The 19,984-nt window shown below is 49.7% G+C and overlaps 1 protein-coding gene across 6 annotated transcripts in view; it reads left to right on the top strand.

Annotated features, from left to right (window-relative positions):
• The window catches only part of MICAL2 (microtubule associated monooxygenase, calponin and LIM domain containing 2), a 141,612-nt gene that overhangs the window by 33,617 nt on the left and 88,011 nt on the right, over positions 1–19,984 (top strand). For 5 of the 6 annotated variants that reach the window (XM_039240879.1, XM_039240882.1, XM_039240881.1 and 2 more), the window contains exon 3: positions 13,660–14,000. In XM_039240879.1, the coding sequence (XP_039096810.1) occupies positions 13,737–14,000 (264 nt within the window). In that variant the 5' untranslated portion in view covers positions 13,660–13,736. Of the gene's footprint in view, positions 1–13,470; positions 13,489–13,659; positions 14,001–19,984 lie in introns of those variants that run through there. The other variant, XM_039240878.1, reaches the window with a different exon arrangement.

Here is a 19,984-nt window from a genome sequence, read left to right as displayed (position 1 = left end):
GTAGTGACTCCCAGACCTGGCTGGGCCACAGAACTCCCTGGGGAGTTAAAATCATTTTCTCCCCAGTGGTTCTCAGGCTACATAGATCCTGTTTGGGAGTGGGGCCAGGAAGCTGTATTTTGGGACCCTTTCTGGTTAATCTATGGGTAGAGCCAGGTTGGGTGGCCTCTGGCATGGACTCCAGGAGAAAAGAATGCACAGGAAAGAAAGGGCAGTAAGAGGCGGGGACATTTGAATACCTCTGGTGCCATTTCTCTGAGCTTTTCTTCAGGCTGCCTGTCACTCCATCCTGTCTGTGTGTCCATACCTCTCGGTATCATGGCAGCCACGACCCATAACTATTATTGACATGAGATCCCCTGGGGGGGCTGTGAAGTTCCTTTGGGAGACAGGGAGACAGGGCACAGTGGGTCTTCAGTTAGTACCCTGGGCCCTGCCCCTGCTCTCGGGGACGGGTAAGATTGGAGCAGGGCTGGGAGGAGGAAGGTGGAGGCTGGATGTGGATCACCTGAGAGGCCCACCTGTCTGATGCAGCCACAGGGGAGTGTTAATACCTTTGGGAATCGAGCCTAACAGGGAAAGAGGACTGCTTGGGGGCGGGTATGTGTGTGTGTGTGTGGAGGGCTGGTGAGTCCATCAAGGGGGTTTACACAGAGGGGAGCTTTGAGGGCTTTGGGAACAGGGTGGAGGCGGTGCTGGCCAAGAAATAGAGGGAGAGAGGCTCCTGCGATTACTGGGGATGGTAAGACAAAGAGCAGTCACACTTTGAGCCGCCACATAGCCTGGATTTTGTAGCCATTCTCGCTTGGGTATTACCCACAAGCAGTGTCATTGGGCACCTACCATTGCCAGAGACACAAGTGGCAGGCTTGATAGTTCACAGACCAATGAGGCAGGTGGAGCTGTAAGTGGATCAGCACAAGAGAATGTGTGAAATGATCATCAGAGCCTCCACAGGGTATGGTGTGGGGAAGGGCGTGAGTGGAGGCCCAAGTAAGACTTCAAAGAACAGTGCAGCCTAGAACACCGCCTAGCCAGGCATCATTGTGTTTCATCCTCACGTAGCCCAGTGGGGTCAGGACTATTATTATACCCATTTTATGGATGGGAAAACTGAGGTTCAAAGACGTTTGGTAACTCATCCAGGCACACACACCTAGTAAATGGTGGGTCGTGTTTCTAACAAGTCTGCCTGACTCCAGGGTCCAAACTGGGACCCCTGGTACTCTGCTAGCTTTGATGTTTCAGCTCTAGAACCCACCCCCCCTCCTGGATTTTCACCAAATAAACAGAATCTGCATGGGCATTAGACAGAGACACAACACAAGCCAAGGCACAGGTTGGGGGCCACGGAAGAGCCTGCTTTACTAGGGGCTGCAGGTGGTTTAGTTAGCCAAAAGTACAAGGGAAGGGGAAGCCTTGGGGGGCAGGCCAAGGGCAGGCAAGAGGTGAGTCATGAAGGTGGTTTCTGTTTTGCTCTGCTAGGATGTTCAGACTTGGCCCTGAAGATTGTTGGGGGAGGGGGACGTGCTGAAGGATGACACAGGAACAGAACCTGACTAAGTATGCGTTTTTGATGTGAAGGTGCTTTGATGGCAGCTTGAGAAATAGGCTGATGGCTTGGAAGGGGGTGATCAGGAAGCAGGAAGGGCTTGAGGTTTTCAGAGTTCAGGAGAGAGTAGAGAGGAAGGTAGGTGGTAGTGGATGGGGCTGTTGAGGCAGGACTGGTGATGCGCTGCTCGGGAGGTGAGGGAGAAGGGCAAAGAGGGGACTCTGACGGTGTGACTCGAGGGTCTGGATGCAGATGGTACTATTCACTGAGGTTGGGGGTGCAGGGGAGGGACCGAGGAGGTCAAGTGACCACACCTGAGGTCTCTATATGGGAGTCATTGAAGAAGTGGGTATTTGGCAGTTGACTTATGGGTCTGGAGATCCCATGGAGGGATACTTGATGGGTCGTCAGGATGTAGATATTGGTTGAACTATAGGAGTGTCTAGGCCCTTGAGGGCAAGAGAAGAGTGAAGATCAAAATCTTGGGACACCGCAAAATCTCAGGGGCAGATATATAGAGAGAGGAGCCTGCAGAGACTGAAAATGGGAGAGACGGTGAGCAAGGTAGGGTCCCAGATGGGATGATGGAGATGGTGTGGCAACCTTGGGTGTGAGGCCGGCCCTGGACTGTGTGTGTGGGTGGGAAGCAGATGGCGGTGGATGGAAGGGGAGGTGGAGGTGGGGGAGAGGACGTGGCCGGGGAAGTCAGGCTGGGAAGGGAAGGACGGAGAGTGCCATTTTGTTTTCTCAGGTAAAAGCAGTATAGATGTAACTATGATGGAGTCTGCACACATTTTTGAGACTCACTTCATGTTGATAAATTCTTATGACAAGAACCACCCCCCCTCACACAACTTTTGTCAGGCAATGAAAAACAAAGTTTTTGTGGGGGTGGGGGGAGGGTGACAAATGCATTCAGTTGGCACAACTCTTTAAAATCTGAGGCCTTTGGAAGACAGACTCCGTGGGACGTTGCTGGGCTGTGAGCTTCTCAGGGCGGGGACTGCTCTGTGGTGGCCCCGGGCCCCCGGTTGGGGAGCTCAGTGGAGCGAACAGGCATTGTTGAGAAGTCCTTTTCATGTTCACTGTCTATGGCTTCTATCTCCTCCCCAGAATCCCCCTCTGTCCTCCAGACCAATTACTGGAGTCCAAGTCCCCGAAACCTAACTTCAGTGAGTCAGGAGATGGAATGTGATCCAGATGCAAAGGTTCACCCGGGGAGTGACCTTAAGGACGTGCTAGAAGCAGACTCCGTGGAAAATAACTTTTAGCTTTTAGCTCTCCCATCCCAGCATAATAGTTAGATGAACAGGAATGAGCTACCCTTTCCATTTGTGTGAAAGTGCACCAACTTCTGCCTTAGTTCCGCTTGGGCTGCCCTGAGCTTTGAGGTGGTGGGAGTCCTCCCCCTTGCAGGTGCCAGAAATAACACTTCGTGAGCACGTCCGTGAGCATGCACTATGAGGCACCTCATTTAAATTTCACAGAGACTCTCTGTTTATGACTTGTTCAAGGGAGTGCTCAGTGAGCTAAGTCCATTCAGTTTCCACCATAGCACATCAGCTTCCAGGGACTCAGGAGCTGAGGGCACTAATACCAAGAAAATGACCAGCTTATCTGTCCTGTTCTCCTCTCCTATTCCATTCTCACTTAGGAAAAGAATGTGATTTTTCAACACAGGATGTACGTATATATGTATGTATGTACGTATATGTATATATTGGATCGAGTGCTTAAATAGAGAGGTGGGTAGGCTTATTCTTAGGGCCAAGCCACTTTTCCAGGGTAATTGTGGTCCTAGTGGAAGGCAGGATATAAAATGGCAGAGCTGGTTGTTAGGGAAGTTGGCCTCCACGACAGTGGCGGGAGTGAGAGAGGTGCTTGTTCATGTGACCGACATTCTTACTGGGAAAGAACTTTCTGACACAGGCCAAATTTGACTTACCTACCACACTGTGGTTTGTCACCTGAAACTATTTAAGGGGACGTTTCCTACCTAACAGACAAACCTTCAATTCTCAGTGACTTCATATACTTGAAGTTTATTTCTCATGTATGTGGAGGTCGAATGTTCCTCATCACAGAGGGCTTTCCTCCCAGTGGGCACCCAACAAATCTGGCTCCTTCCTTCTCGTGACTCTGCCTTCTCTTACCTGTGGTTTCCGAGGCTGCTGTGCTCCGGCAGAAGTGAAAAGAGCATGGACGGTCACTGTGGGAGGTTCTTATAGGACATGCCCGGAAGTTGTACACATCACTTCTGCCCAGATTACCTAGAACGGGTCATGTGGGCTCACAGCTACAAGGAAGGGCTCAGGAGGAAGGAGCAATGTGTGTGGCGATCAGCTAGCCTGTCTTGGCCATACTCCCCAAAGCCCGAAAATGACCTCCCAACTGTTTTCATTGGCAGATCAGCCACTGTCCTCTTCTGCTAGTGCATGGAGATCTCATTACCCAGATCCTAGCATTTTGGAGTTTGATGGAAGAAAAGGAGTCCCTAGCCTAGACCAGAGCCCCTGTCTCTGCTGTGGTGTGCAGGGCAGCACTTGTATACCTCTGGCTCCTTTCACTTTGTATGGGAGCAGTATGGATATAGCGGTTAAGGATATGGGCTCTGAACTCTGGCTACAGGGCTTCTGGCCACGTGACCTTGGGCAACTTGCTAACTCCCCTAATTCTTTGAAGAATGGAGATAATAATAGTGTCTAACAATGCCTGGGTTTGTTACAATGATTAACTTGAATACATATGAAGCTTCTTTAACACCTTATCCAAGACTTCACAGATGCCCATTTAATGTCAGCAATTCTTATGTTCCCAAGGATTGAACATTCATTCATTCATTTAGCACATACTATGTACAGAGGGTCTTGTGCTAGGAACTGGGCATAGGGAAGTAAAAAATCCACAGGAGAACTTGCTATAATTGAGGCAAGGAAGGATGCCGTGGGAGGAATCTGACCCATTTGGGGCTAGGGAACGGAAGTGTCTGGAGGAAAGGGCATTGAAGGAAGACTAGGAGTTGGAAGGGCGAGGATTTGCCTACCCCCGCATGCCCTGCTTAAGAACACCAAGGACGCTATATGATATATCGGACCTAATGTTTTTTGAAATGGGGAAGCTTCTTTGTCATACAGCAGGATTCTTCAAAAGGCTTCTTCTTATCCAGTGTCCTTGAAAATGATGTTAGCCAATGAGAAATATGCCCAGCCCTGACTTCGAGGGACAGGTGTCTCATCCAATGACACAGCCATTATGTCCACTCATTCGAGCCCGATGGCGTGTCCACCTGATCTGAGCTGATCTGGACCTGTTGCCAGAGAGCTTTTACGGCATCTGTACACTGCTGGGAAGAATGTTCCGTGCTTTCACAGCACTGCAGTCTGCTGGCATCATTGCTTGGGGATGGTGAGACTGCAAGAGCATTCTCCCTGGGCAATGTGTGGTGGACTCAGGGAGCAAGGACCAGGGAGCTGGGTGCTGAAGGAGATGTCACAGGTGCTGAGTGTACAGGGGCAGGGGTGTAGGTGGTGTTTGCCTGGGAAAAGCAGAACAAGAGAAAATTACAGCTTGTTAGGCAGGAACTGAGCTCTTCCATAGACTTTCTGGAGTCCAATAGGATTTTGGAAGGAAGAAAGAGAATCCAGATGACTTACCAAAAAATAAAATAAAATAAAAATTTTAAAAGGTGAAAGTGATTTCACTGAGCCAAATAAAAACAGCAGGATTCTCTCATTAGCCTAATGATTTGTGTACTACATTTTAATTCAAAAGCATTTTAGAAAATTCACTTCAATGTTACTTAGGTCGCAAATTCCATACTCTGGCCTTGGACAGCTCCTACTGTTAGGTGGTGATGGTGGTTTTGTGCATTTTACTTTTACTTTTACTCCTGTGGGAAAATATACATAACATAAAACTTACCGTCTTACCCATTTTTAAATGTAATGCTCAGTAGCATTAAATACAGTAACATGGTTGTGCAGCCACCTGCGCGCACTCCACCTCTGGAACTTTTTCATCTTCCCCAATCCAAAGTCTGCATCCCTTAAACACCAACTCCCCATTCCTGTCTTCCCTCTGCCGTCCCCCCCCCCCCCCCCCCCCCCCCCCCCCCCCCCCCCCCCCCCCCCCCGGCATCCACCGTTGTGCTTTCTGTCTCTGAATCTGCTTGTTCTCAGCACCCTCACTATCGGTTCAGAAATAGGATGGCCTCCTGGAAATCAAAACGGAGAATTCACAGTTTTTCTGGGCACCCAGTATGTCGCCAAGATGACTTGGGGGCACACGTAGAATAGACTGTTCAGTTTTTGTTGGTAAGATGAGCCCATTGTGTGTGTTGAGATCCGTGTCATTTGTCACTTCTTGGCCCCTAAGCAGGTATGCAGGTTTCCTCCTTGTGGGGTCATGGGCAAGGCATCCTTCGGGCCAGGCTGAGAGGGGCTCAAAGGCGTGGCTTCTTGGGAAGGGGATGGAGCCGAGGGCCCGAGGTCCAGAGGGCAGAGCCGTGGGGGAGTGCAGCCTTGGGGACTTGTCCCGTCCCTGCCCCTCATTGGCTGGAATATAAAGCCATTCACCAAGTTAGCTTGGTGCTTCTTGCGGGATGGCCCTTTCTTTTATGGAAGAAAAGTACACTGCTAGTGTGGTGGGGCCTGCAGGCAGTTGCTGGCCCCAGGAGGGTAAGGTCCAGAAGCCCACCTCCTGTGGCTGAGACCAATGGTCTAGTCAGAGACCAGCCATCAGAGGGGCTTATACAAGTTGTACGCGCTCTTGGTAATAAATTTGGGAGACGCAGAGAAGTATGAAACTGAAAATGGAAATAGTCTTAAAGACCATCTCCCCCTGCATGCTGCGTGTGCCCGCGCACACACAATCATGTTCCCATTTAGCTTGTTTTTCTTCTTCTATAGAGCTTGGTTTATGGAGTCGGAATCCTACAGGGTACCCGAAATTGTATCCTGCTCTTCTCACTCTGCATTAAGGCACAAGCATTTCCCCATGGGTTAAATGTCTTCATGAATATTATTTTTAAAGAACTTCCTAATGCTTTATTACTTGGTTGCGCTGTAACTGATGAAACCACATCCTGTTGTTGACACCTGTAAGCTCTTGGAGCCTGAGAGGTCCTCAGAGGCTCTAGAACTGGACCCGTATACAGTGGCTACGACCAAAACAGGTCATATGAATTCTGTCTACGTGGCCCCGATTGACTGGTGACTAAGCATGTGGATTTTGAAGTGAGACGGAGTGGGGCTCCTTTCACGGCATCCTTAGTCCCTGCCTATGGGATGCTGGGGTGGATACTGCGTAGTCTGCCTTGTCTTCTGTCCAGCAAGGATGGTCAAGTGAGATCACAGATGGAAGTGTCTTGAACAGGGTCTGGTGCACTGTCAGCAGCTGAGCCAGGCTTCTCTTGGCATCCTCATGAGGCTGGTGTGAGGGGCAGGCCTAGACTCCTAATGCCCAGGCCAGAGTTCTGTCTGCCTCAGAGGCTTTGCTTCTCTGGAAAGGTCCTTGAAGAGTGGCTTCTTGGTTCAAGTGGAGATGTGGAGCACTGGCTAGAAATCCTTATAGAAACATATTTAAAATAGGTATGTGTGCACACATGTACATATATACACACATGCGTATCACACATGCTTATATACACAGGAGCATATACATACATGGCATGTATATGCATAATAATGCACATGCATATATATCTGCACACACATGCGTATTATACACGCACATACACACATGGGTATATTCATACATGCATGTATATGCACACACACAATACACATGCATTTATATACCTGCATATACATATACACACATGTATTATATATACACTTATACACACATGGCTATATTCATACATGCATATATGAATATGTGCATACACACATACACAATGCGCATACACATATATACCTGCATATATATACACACACACGTACACACACATAACAGGAAGCACATACGACAGACTTATACTTGCATTATAGAAAATCAAGATGAGGGCGCCTGGGTGGCTCAGTCGGTTGAGTGTCTGACTTCAGCTCAGGTCATGATCTCACAGTTCATGAGTTCGAGCCCCACGTTGGGCTCTGTGCCCATAGCTCAGAGACTGGAGCCTGCTTTGGATTCTGTGTCTCCCTCTCTCTCTCTCTCTCTCTGCCCCCTCCCCCACTTGCACTCTGTTTCTCAAAAATAAATAAGCACTAAAAACAATATAAAAACTCAAGATGGACAAGTTCTGGAATGAACCCTTGCCCCTGCCCCCCAAGGCTCTTGTTACAGAACAGAAACGGAGGAAGGAAAGATAAAGACCACCCCACCCCATGGACTTGTTGTGAAGATTCTTTAGGATAATGCTGGTGAAAAAGCCTGGCCTGCTGTGGGCCTCTGGTCCCATAGGTCTCTTCCTGGCACTGACTGGTCAGCACACACATACTGATCTCTGGCTCACTGGAGCAGGGGGGGAGGTCATCCTGGGATCTGCTTCCGGGATTGCAGCAGGAAGTGGATGGACCTGAAGATGTGGGAGTGTGTGAGGTCACTTTAAGCCAGACCAACGGAGTCAACTCACTGCTAGAAATGTGAGGAGGGGGCTGGAGATGGAAGGGCAAGAGCAACATGGCCTTGGGCTCTCAGGGAGGGGCAGCATGGAAGTGGGGTCTGAGCTCCCCGCCTGGGGAAGTGTAGACGGAGGGCAGTATCTAGACCCTGGCAGCAGGCTGGGAATTTGTTTGGGCTTTCACAGTATGTCCCTTGGCTGCATTGTCACTGGCCTTTCCCAGTAGGGCTCCAGATGGCATGTGTAAGAAAACATGCATGTTTGGGTTTAGCCTGCATGGAAGAAAGGGCTTTCACTTCCTGTGGGTGATCTCTGGGGTTAAAACCAGGAACGGAAAGAAACCCGTGGAGAGATAGGGTTGATCTCCCTGGGAATGAGTGAGAAGCCTTGATCTCACGGAGGCTCTCTTCTGGTCTGAGGGGGCAGGGGTGGACCAGGCCGTCCCAGGAGGCGGTGTGACCTCTGTCTGGGAAGGTGAGCAATGCAAGGCTGGGCCCCCTGGCTGGAAGGAGATCGCGTGGACGAGGGGGCCCTTTCAGTCTCTTCCCGACTCCGGGGGATGCCCCTTTTAGTTCTAGCTGCTTGCTGTAAGTCCTTGTAGATGGAAAGCCAACCCCCCCTCCCCTCCCCCCTCCCCCGTGGCCAGGTGAGAAGATGTGATCAGCTGTGAACACTGGCTCTGCAGAGATGCTGCACATGTGGGAGGCATTTCCCTGGCTTCCTCTTGCCTCCGCTCAGGAGTTGGATCCAGGTAGCTGTGACTGAGGGTCTTCTGTGTGTGACACTTGGAGCTGGGGCTTCTAGTCTTCTGGCCACCCCGTGAGTGCGTGGGGGTGAACAGCCTCCTTTCATCGCTAAGGACACTGGCCCTGCCTGGGGGTCCGTTGGCGAGGTACCTAAGAGATGGTAAGTTTGAATGGGGAGCTTGGCAGTGTCAATGACGAGAGGGTTCGGTTTTTATTTTCCATTTATTTTATCTATTTATTTAATTGGAATAGAAGTTGCTGTATGACGCATTAGTTTCAGGTGTACTGCATAGTGATTTGACAGCTCTTTACATTACTCAAGGTGCATCGCGGTAAGTGTAGTTAGCATTTGTTGCTGTACAAACTTAGTACAGTTTTACTGACTATGTTCCCTGTGCTGTCTTCTCCATCCCTGTGACTTTATAACTGGAAGTGTGTACCTCTTAATCCCCTACACCTGTTCATCCACCCCCACCTCCCCACCCAAGGGTTGGTCTTCACCTTGAGACATACCTTGTCTGTTAGCCTTGAGGGTGTGGCTGAGGGCTGAGCTTTTCTCCTGGGCCAAACTGCTGCTTTGCAGGAAGGTTCTGTTTGGTGTCCCTCCAGCCCTCAAGTTTTTACAGAACTCTGTCATTTATCCAACACCCAGTGATAGTGTGTGATGCCATGAGGCAGATGATGAGGTCCAGGGAAGACAGAAGGCTAGGGGTCTTAACTGTGAGCGTACTGGGGAAACTTTGGCCAGAAGGTTTCTTCTTTCATTTGCGAGGTACTTAGGGGCTCTGTGTAAAGCTTGAACTTGTCTCTTAAATGCCCTGGACTGAGCCCATTACTCATGCTATCACCAGCAATAATAAGCCACGAGGTTTTGGTTTTTGTTTTTTTTTTTAATTTGTATTTATTTATTTTGAGAGAGAGAGAAAGAGAGCATGTGCATAAGGGGCAGAGGGAGGGAGAGAAAGGTCCCTAAGCAGGCTTACCGGTATCAGTGCAGAGCCCAACTTAGGGCTCGAACTCATGAACCATGAGATCATGACCTGAGCTGAGACCAAAAGTCAGACTCTTAACAGACTGAGCCACCCACGTACCCCTGAAGCCCCTGAGTTTTCATTTGCAGCAGCCAGAGATGTGGAAAGGGGGTTGTTTTCTGACTCATGAAGTCACACAGGCAGAACCACAAATAAGAGACTCCAGTTGGCAAAAGCCGAATTGCTTGAAGGCTATTCTTGGAAACTAAAGCATCACGTCTTGTTTCTTCCCAGAAAATGCAGAAACCTTTCATATTTCTGGGTAGTTGGTTTTATTTATGTTTCGTATCAAACTCTAAAAAGCAACAGCTAGGGGGTAGTTGACAAGGAAAATTTTAACAAGAGCTCTTACCCAGGATCCTCGGATTTAAGTAAACCTTGACTTTCTTTTGGGGAAGAAGAAAGGGTATCCACCAAAAGAATTACATGGCAGTCTCTGGAAGAAGGAAGGGCTTGGAACTCAGACTTAAAGAGCTCCCCTAAGTCAGCCTTTCTAGTTCATTAACAGAACTACTTTGTTCCAAGGATGTTTTCAGTTCATTACTGAAACTTCCTTGTTCCCCAATTTATATTTGGCAAAACTTAAATCTCAGAAGTTAAATGAGTTGTCCAAAGCTCCACAACCATGATGTGGATTTGAACCTGAATATTCTGAATTGAAAGCCCACGGCTTCTAGTCTTAAAATGCATATAATTCCTTGACCTGGGAATCTAGTCCCTTCCCTCTGGTTCGATGACGCCATTTGAAGGATAGTAATGAATGCTGGTTATCATGTCGCTGCTAGGTGCTGAATACATCACATTCATGACTGAATTTCTTCCTTCCAAGCCCATGGAGGGAATGTGACGCTCTCCTCTTACAGATGAGAAAACAGGCTGAGGTATGTTAGATCACTTGCCGAGCAGGGGCGCGAGACCAGATGCATGCCCTCATCTGCTAGACTCTAAACACTCTGAGGCTCTTCCATGAGGAAACCTACCCCTCGTGGGTGTCAGAGTTATTTTTAAGGTCTTTGACTTCAGTTGGAAAGCTGATTTTACAGGTTGGGACCAGACCCTTCAGAGTCAGGGGTGCAGATCTGAGCCTTGTGCGAGTTGCTGGGGTCTGCCAGCTCTCTCCACCCCTCTGAACCTCCCTCGAGATAAGAGCGAGCTCCTGGAGCCCCTATGCCCACCCAATGGCCTCTGGAGCCCTATGATGTTCATTTCTCTTCCGGAGGGTGGGGGGAGGAGGGGAGGCAGCTGGTGTTGCCAAGAGACAGGTTCTTCCAGTTTGTAAATGATTCTCTGGGAGTCGAGTTTGGCTTGATACCTCCAAACAGTTTACCATCATTTCAGGCAAGGAGGAGTTGACAACTTGGAGAATCGAGTTTGCAAAAGTGTTTTTCAAAGCAGTACATTGCCCAGGCACAAATCCCACAAAACCCCTGCCCGATGCCAGGGGTGCAGCACAGGTCTCTGCGTCTGCCGAGAGCCTCCCAGGGTCAGGGTCTGCCTTCACACACATATCTCACCCTCCACAACAACCCTGCAAGGTGGAGACTCTCATGTCTCTCACAAAAGGAGAAACTGAGGATAGGAGCTTACGTGGCTTATGTGAGGCCACGAGGGCAGCCAGGGGCCACGCCGAGCTTTGAACTTGGGCTCTGATAGCCTCAAAACCTGTGGTTTTTTCCTCCACCACCTGCCCGGCCCCAGAAAGGGCTGCAGGGTACCAGCTGAATTCAAGTGGTTTTGTGTTTGTCCATCTGCTGCCACATCCTTTATTCAGCGCTGGGAACAGAAGTGGATCCAAGGATAGAGAGAAGCGAAATATTTGTTCGCTCTGAAAAGCAAAGGAGTCTTGCTCTCTGTTTACGCTGTCTTGGTGGCAAGTCTTGTACCTGGGAGAGAGCTGAAGCAGGAGGAGGCTGTGTTTATGTGAGCGGTGCCAGAGTTGAGCACTGCAGATGTCCAAGGAGCTGAGAGAGCGTTCATGTGTGCACTTCTGTCTCCCGGACTCTCCCAGCTGCTGTGCTCCTTGCTGCCTCTGTCCCCCGTGCGTCCCCGCCACCTCTCTTCCCAGAGACTCTTCTTAGCCCACGGCTCTGTTCTCTGCACCACCCAGCCCGTGGCAGAAGCAGGTCCCCTCCATGATCTACCCTGGATACCTCCCACCCCCACCCCTTGTCATGAGTTCTGAACTCCAGACACCTTGACCTTGCTGTCATTCTGCAGCCCTACAGGCTCTTTCCAGACTCAACCCTGTACGGTGTTGCCTTTGCCTGAAAGCACCTACTCCCTGGTCTTCTAATGAAATTCACCTTGTTCCTAAAATTGTCGCATTTTGGACCTTTCCCTCCCGTGGCCCCTCTGGCTACCCCTAGGCTCTGTCGGACACCTCCTCATGTGGCTTCCATACACTGTGTTCACATTCTAAAAGCACTTGCCTGTTGTCTTATAATCAGCTCTTGACGGACCTGTGTTCCTCACCAGGCCCCATCTCTGCACCCCCAGCACCTCGGGTGACCCGTGGCCTCTGTTTAGGCACCAGTGATTGTTGCTGAATGAATGAGTAAAGGATTAAGGAAGAAGACAAACACCATTCTCTGCTTTTAATATTCTTAAGGCCAGCCCACAATCCGAATGTACCCACAATAGCATTTCTGTCTGGAGAGTGGGAAGCCGCCCAGCCCAAGGGCCTTGTCTGTGTGTTTGCTGACCTCCGCCTGCCAGCCCTCTGTCTGGGGGAGCTTGGAATGCCATATCCTCTTGTTTACAGACCCTCTCGAGCCCTCCCGACAGCTGGGCCAGCCCCAGTTCCTCGACGCTTACTGTCTCGCACTAGCTTTGGATTCTGGAAAAACAGCTATTGCTTTGGAAAATCAGCCCTAACTTATTTTTGTTCCTTTGAAACTGAAATGACTTTCCGAAGAAATGCCTGAGGTTAGAGCGGTGCACGGGGAAAGGCCGATGGCCCAAGCCCCGGGGAGCTATTTTGGTGATGTGAATGAATACTCATCACGGTTTTCTTTCCATCAGCCGGGCACTTGTTTCAAACAGCTCACGGCTCGGGCTCACAAAGCACAGCCTCCTTTTGTCCATCGGGAGGAGGCCCACGTGTGTCTGTGACTCCGTGTGTCTGATTGAGGTAGATGGTGTGCTTCCAGCAGGCACTGGCAGTGGAGAGAAGTTTCGAGAAGTTGCCTTGCCGTCTGTCACCTGCGCAGGGGAAAGACCTCTGGTAACTAAACGAAGGAAGACTTTAAAGTTTGGTGTCTAAGGTCCTGAAATCTAGGGAGGCGTGTGCTTTGAAGTTTTTGGTCTCTGCTCTAATCTCATGTGGTTAGATTACACTAATGTTAGTCATCTAATTCGCAGCACCACGAATTAGATGTTTTTGGTGGTGCTAAGTCTACTGTGCTTTTCTGTTTCCCCCCCTTTTACTAGTTAGTATTTCTAGAACTACAGCATCTGGCTCACAGCAAGATTGCCCAGGTAATTCTGACATCAGCCAGGGTAGATCTTTGAGCAATCTGTAAGTATTTCTTTTTAGCCAGTGAGGGGAGTGCGGTGGCAGTGGGGAGGCGGAGGTTGCCAGCAAGACAGCATTGCCCGGTCAGAAGATATGATTGTACATCTCCTATAGATGATTTATGTTTAGCATTCATTGTTATGTTTAGAGCGTTTAACATCTTAAAGGAATTGTATTTTTCCTCTCTCGGCACCCATCCCCCCACCCTGGCCTCACTGCCACGGAGCTCACCTCTGCCTTCACCTACTTTGCAGGTGTGACCTTTCTCCAGGTGCTTGATGGTGTTCTCCTCCATCCTCTCCACACCACTGCTCTACGCGGCTCCTAAAACATGGGGGAAAACGAGGACGAGAAGCAGACCCAGGCCGGGCAGGTTTTCGAGAACTTTGTCCAGGCTTCCACATGCAAAGGCACCCTCCAGGCCTTCAACATCCTCACCCGACACCTGGACCTAGACCCTCTGGACCACAGAAACTTTTATTCCAAGCTCAAGTCCAAGGTGACCACCTGGAAGGCCAAAGCCCTGTGGTACAAATTGGACAAGCGTGGATCCCACAAAGAGTATAAGCGAGGCAAGTCTTGCATGAACACCAAGGTAAGGGAAAACCCTGTGTGGACGTCTTTTACCCTAGTGGGGTGTGTAGGTTGGCTTGTTGGGAGGTCAGGAAGTCGTTGCCTTCTTGCCATTCTGAGGTTCTTAATAGGTGTGGGTGTGTGTGCTTGCTTTGCTCGGCTGAGGGTCTCCTTTGTACGTGCACAGCTTGTCCTGGGTGGGAGCTCGTGTCTTCTGGTGGCCTCAGCCGCTTGTGCCCTCCCCAAGGCAGAGGGAAGAAAGGCATGCTTGGCATTATCTCCCTACCGTTGCCACTGCCACTACTACTTCTAGTAGCTACTATTTATTGGGCAACTTCCGTGTGCCGGGCACTTTATAAACCTGGTCTCAATGAGCACTACATGGTCCTTTGGGCCGTTTTAGAGCTTTGGAAACCAAGAAGTCCATTCCCTTGCCCAAGATCACACAACAAGAAGGCAACGTTGGTCTGTCTGATTCTAGAGCTTCTGTCCAAAATTCCACTCCCCTGGGAGCCAACACTGTAGAGAGATCCCTTGACTTTAATTGACTAAGAAGTAGGTCTTTGATCCTTCCTGCCTTTTTCTCCCCCTCCCTTTCTCTCCTGCCGCCCCACCCTCTTCCCCAGGGAGCATTTCTGTGCTCGTAGTTTCAGTCAACCCTCCACAGCTGGTTATGCCCTCCATTGCTACGACCTTGGTGAACATGGCCTAAGCAGCGCATCACAGATCTCTTACAGCACCGCACCGCCCGTTGCCGAATGGGCAGCCGGAAGTCATGACTTCCCGGCTGGCTCTTGGGGGCTGTCAGCCCTGGGCAGTGGTCCAGACTGTATGTTTAGGTTAAAAGTGAGCGTGCCGAATTTAGACCTCGCAGGAGGTGGTTCAGCCAGAGCCCTTGGAATTTCAGTTGGTGCCAGTCCCAGACGAGAGGATGGAACTCTCCATGGCGATCAGGACTGTTGTGTTTTTGTTTTGGTGATGAGGAGCTGTTGAGTGTACCGTGGGATACGGCTGCTTTCCCTTGCCCCTGGGGAGACAGCTGCTAGAGCTCTTCCAGGTTTGGGGCGCGCTGACTTTATGGGGCATAGGGAGAGCATTCCAGCAGGCCAGCAGTTCAGCCGGAGCGCTAGCCATCCAGCCGGTGCCCGCTCGTAACCCGCCAAGCTTCAGCCCTATGCAGAGGAGACGAAAGTGTTAAAGAAAAACGAGAGCGAGGGCTGTAACTAGTATTCGAGGTACCACCTGGCCTAGCTGCTATAACTTCATGGCTCGTAGTTCACTGGGGAGCTCTTCAGGCTTAGAGAGGGGTCACCGTTTGTTTTCAAAGCATCACCCTTTTCAGTAAGTATGTGTCATGGCGTTCTTTTAAAAAGGTCCCAGAGAGGTCAGGTGACTGGGCTGCAAGACTTTTTCTCAGGGAGCTTTTCAGAGGTCTTATTAGGAAATGCCGTGGCCTCATGCATGGACCCATCAGTTTCCAGCTGTTGAGGGGACCTTCTCGGGGATCTGAAGACAGACCTTCAGACGAAGTGAGCTAGCAGGGGAGATGGAATGGAGCCTTGACCACCAGGAAGATGGGCATTTTTCAAAAATCGTGACGGTTGCCTAGCTTGTCTGGCCGGCCCCTGTTTCATAAGCCTTGATGGGTGGAACTGGAAGGATCCTTGTGGACTTTTGCGGTTGACAGGTCGCCACTGGGGCCTGAGGTACAAAGGGACAGCACTAACATCTGTGGCCGGTGATGCTGGGTGAGGGTGTATCTTACTCAGAATTTTACACCTTGTAGGAGGAAGAACAGAGACATTTCAAATGCGTGGTAGCCTATCTCATAAAAATGACTTAGATCCTGAAGCATGGAAGACACATTTGAAAACATTCTCTAGGTGCCTGGGTGGCTCAGTCGGTTGAGCCTCGGACTTCAGCTCAGGTCATGATCTCCTGGTTTCTGAGTTCGAGCCCCGCGTCGGGCTCTGGGCTGACAGCTCAGAGCCTGGAGCCTGCTTCGGATTCTGTGTCTCCCTCTCTCTCTGCCCCTCCCCTACTCACGCTCTGTCTCTGTCTCCAAAATAAACATGAAACATTATAAAAAGAATGAAAAGAAAATGGGCTCTAAGTATGGCTGTGGCTGTGTGAGGTCACTTGAGCTGCACACTTGAGAAACCCAACTCAAACCTAAACAAAAAGGGAAATTATTCACTTGTATAAACCTGGAGGTCCAGACCCTCAAAGTCTCTCCCCTCATCTGCCCTTCCTTGTATCTCTTGGATGTTTTGCTCCATGTGGGCCCCATTTTCCCCCACTACTAACACGTTTTCTCCATGTTGGTGGCCCCTGATTCATATCTTTATAGCTCTGTGACCCAGAGGCTAGACCCTCTCCTCCTGCTTAATACTGAATACAGTCTCAGGGATGGATTATGATTGACCCATCTCTGGGCCAATTATTGTGCCCAAACCGAGGGAAATGGCTACTGTCTTTGGTGGCCCTTTCAAGCATTGCGTGATTGACATGAGGGAGGAGCAGGTTCCCAAGGTCATAGAGGTATGAGACAAATAAATAACAGGCGTCTTCTGTAGTGACTATTTATTTGCATTCTGGTTATGGTACAGTCTTTCTCCATCCTGGATTCATGTGGATGGGTAATGCCCTTCTCTAAGAGCCTAGCGCTTATATCCTCCTTGCTGTGAGTCAAACAAAACACAGAACATGGCTCCTCCCTGTCTCCTGGCATGAACAGACACTGTCTCACTCCTCACCCACACACCTCGCTTGGGTATCCTTGGGTGTAGTGGTTAATGGTGCGCATTAGCCAAACAAGAAATGCTGGGTAGTAGCATGCACATGGATGATCATTAATGCTGAGCCATGTAACACGGGTGTGTCAGGTATCAGGCGTAGAGCCAAGCTCCGGGTCAGGCCACAGTTAGAGTAGAAATTAATGCAATTCAGCCAGAATCCACACCTTTCCACTGATGCAGACACATATTCACACCATCTGGAGGGGATCTGGGCTTCAGCATCTCACAAGCATTTATTAGTAGCTACCGTGTGTTCGTCATTGTGCTGCTTCCTTTATTACAGTGGTGAGTGGTGTGTGTGTGTGTGTGTGTGTGTGTGTGTGTGCGCGCGCGCGCGCGCGCGGGCCCGCGCACGTGGTATTGGTTGGGGGAGATTGATCAGAATTTGTTTGGAGAAGAAAACCTCTGGTGGAGTTGCCAGGGGACAGGGAGAAAGTCAGACAGTCATTAAAGCAGTGGTTTCAATCTGACTTGCATAATCTAACTTGGGATCATTGTTTATTATTGATGATTAGTTATGAAGGTTCTGTCGGGCACTTAATCATTCTTTCCCTGGGTGTGATTTGTTTGGATAAGGATAGAGTGAACCAAGGATCGAGCCGAAATAACTCTTTTTGGACTATTATTGGCTCTGTTTTACGGATGTGATCAAATGTCACATCTACCTATGGAATGTTCCTGGAGAAAATAGCCCAGAAGGAAGAAAAAAAACCAACAATACAAAGTTTGGTATGGAAATTTCCATCATCACAAAATCATGGAGTGTGGTCTCTTATATGTACCCAGTACCAGAAGAGACTTGAGAGAATGGTGTGTACAATCTCTACATTTGACAGGTGACATACATGGGGGCCCAGGACACTGAAGCCATTTATGTGAAGCTAGCAGGTGGCATTGTCAGGATTGGAGAACTATTGATTGGTTTTGCTCAAATATTCTTTTGTTCATTCATTCAGCAGGTATTTCCAGTACCCTGCTCCTTACTAGGCACCTGACAGGGGAGGTGGCTTGAAAGATAAATAAGAAGTGGCTCTGAGTGGTTCAGGAGACAGAAACATAATTATTTCTGTTTATTAACTTAGTCACTCATGAGGCGAATAATGATTGAGTAGCTACTATGTGCCAGGTACTTGTTTAGGTACTAGTCAGCCACTAAATAGCTCTGTGGCCTTGGGCACGTTACCTAAATCGCTGATCCTCAGTGATATTCTCTGTAAAATGAGGATGATAATGGTCCTTCTCTCATGGGGTTGCTGTGGGGATTAAATAAGACAAGCTTTATGAAATATTTAGAATGCTGCGTAGTACATCCTAAGTGATGGGCAAACATTTAGCTGTTATTTTTAGTGCTCTCCTAAGTGTATGAGACAGGTGTGCACCCTGATCTGCAAGAGCACAGAAAAGCAATGAGTAAGTGTGACTGGAGCAATCTGGGAATGCTTCCTGGAAGAGGAGGCATTGGAGCTTGACATCGGAGTAGAAGATGGCCTTGCTGAGCTGAGGGAACAGAAGACGGACAGCTGTATTCCTCGAAGACCAGAATGTGTTGCTGTGTAACAGGAATGAAGGGGTGGATGGGGAATGGGGAGAGGGGAGAGAGCAAGAGCCAGAGAAAGCAGCATAGGTGGATGGAGGGGCAGACCAGTGAGAATGGCCTCCTGAGGTCAGAGTGTGAGGAGAGGGTCTTGTCGTCAGACAGAGGACCCGGGGGACCATTGAGGATGAGCTCCAGATTCCCAGTCCAGCGTTCCTCCTACCGCCTCCACGGGGTTGTCCAGTAATCACAGATAACCAGTACAGACCAGAAGGCGTTTATACATCACCGCCATAAAAACATGGCGGTTTTCCTTGCAGGAAATGACTCACGGGCTCTTGTCACCACGCTGAAGTGGAGCCAGCCTCTAAAATGAAAACTGTTGGGCTCTCTTGCGAGAAGGAAATGGCTGTATTTTGGGAACATCCATCAGGGGGGCCACCCCCGTACCTGTTGTCCCTTGCCCATCTCTGCCTCTGCAGTGGCCCCGCCAGTGGTGGGTAGCCCGGGCTTGGGTGGTGCGATTGGCTCCTGAGGTTCATAAGCAGAGCGCGGCAGGAGGCAGGGAGGCAGGGCAGGAAGGGTGGGCTAGGAGGGAAGGCTGCTATCTCCTGGCTGAGATAAGGCCATCGGACATTCCGGACCTCTGAAATCACCCACCCTCCAAGCTGGGCCCCGAGCAACGCTGGCTGGGGCATGTCCAGTACCGCTTGGCCTAATATGGACAGCTGCAGGCATAGCCGTCAGGCAGGGGATGGTCTCTGCCGTAGGAGACTGTCGGTGAACTCGGACTTGCCCTCTTACCTGTGATGGCCTCCTGGCACTTGTTAGACACGTTTTTAAGCCTCGGTTGCCGTGGGTTTGGGCGAGCTCCTGCCCTTGTCACACCTGCTCCCCACGGAGTTTGCGGGCTCAGGGTGAGTGTATGCACTGGACGTTCTATACGAGCTTGAGTGAGTCCAATCCCCCAAATATTAAACCGAGATAAAAAGCTCTCTTTTTTGGCCGTCTTCATGGGAAGTGGTTAATTCGGGTTCACTGTGGTTCGTTTTAAAAGTACCGTTATGGGGGCGCCTGGGTGGCTTAGTCGGTTAAGCGTCCGACTTTCGCTTGGGTCCTGATCTCGCGGTTCGTGGGTTCGAGCCCCGCGTCGGGCTCTGTGCTGACTGCCGGCTCGGTGCCTGGAGCCTGTTTCAGAGTCTGTGACTCCCTCTCTCTCTGACCCTCCCCTGCTCACGCTGTCTCTCTCTCTCTCTCCTAAAAATAAATAAAACATTAAAAAAAATAAAAGTACCATTATAAGGACTTCTTTGTCTTTTTAAGGAAAAAAAAAACAAGTTACTTTTCTTTAAGAAAAGAAACGTGTGCTTATGATTTAAAAAAAAACTCAAGCAGGACAAGAACATGTATTAGGTGCACAAAGTGTGTCTTTTCCCCACGCCCCCAGGTCCCAACCAAACAGGCCACCGCCATTTTCCACGTGCTCTTCCCAAAAGCCTCTACGTGTGTAAGCATGCATTACGGATGTGTACATCCCCCCCCGCCCCCCTTTACTTTTTTGTGGAAAAACGTTTTGTTTTTTTGTTTGGGTTTTTTGGTGGGTTTTTTTTTGTTTTTTGGGGGGGTTGGTTTTTTTGTTTTGGTTTTGGGTTTTTACATATTGTGCATCTTGCT

This window comes from Hyaena hyaena, unplaced genomic scaffold (assembly GCF_003009895.1).
Source record: "Hyaena hyaena isolate Hyena2069 unplaced genomic scaffold, ASM300989v1 scaffold_183, whole genome shotgun sequence".
NCBI lineage: Eukaryota > Metazoa > Chordata > Mammalia > Carnivora > Hyaenidae > Hyaena > Hyaena hyaena.
The sequence above is the reverse complement of the archived record's forward strand: the minus strand, read 5'-3'. Positions and strand labels throughout refer to the sequence as shown.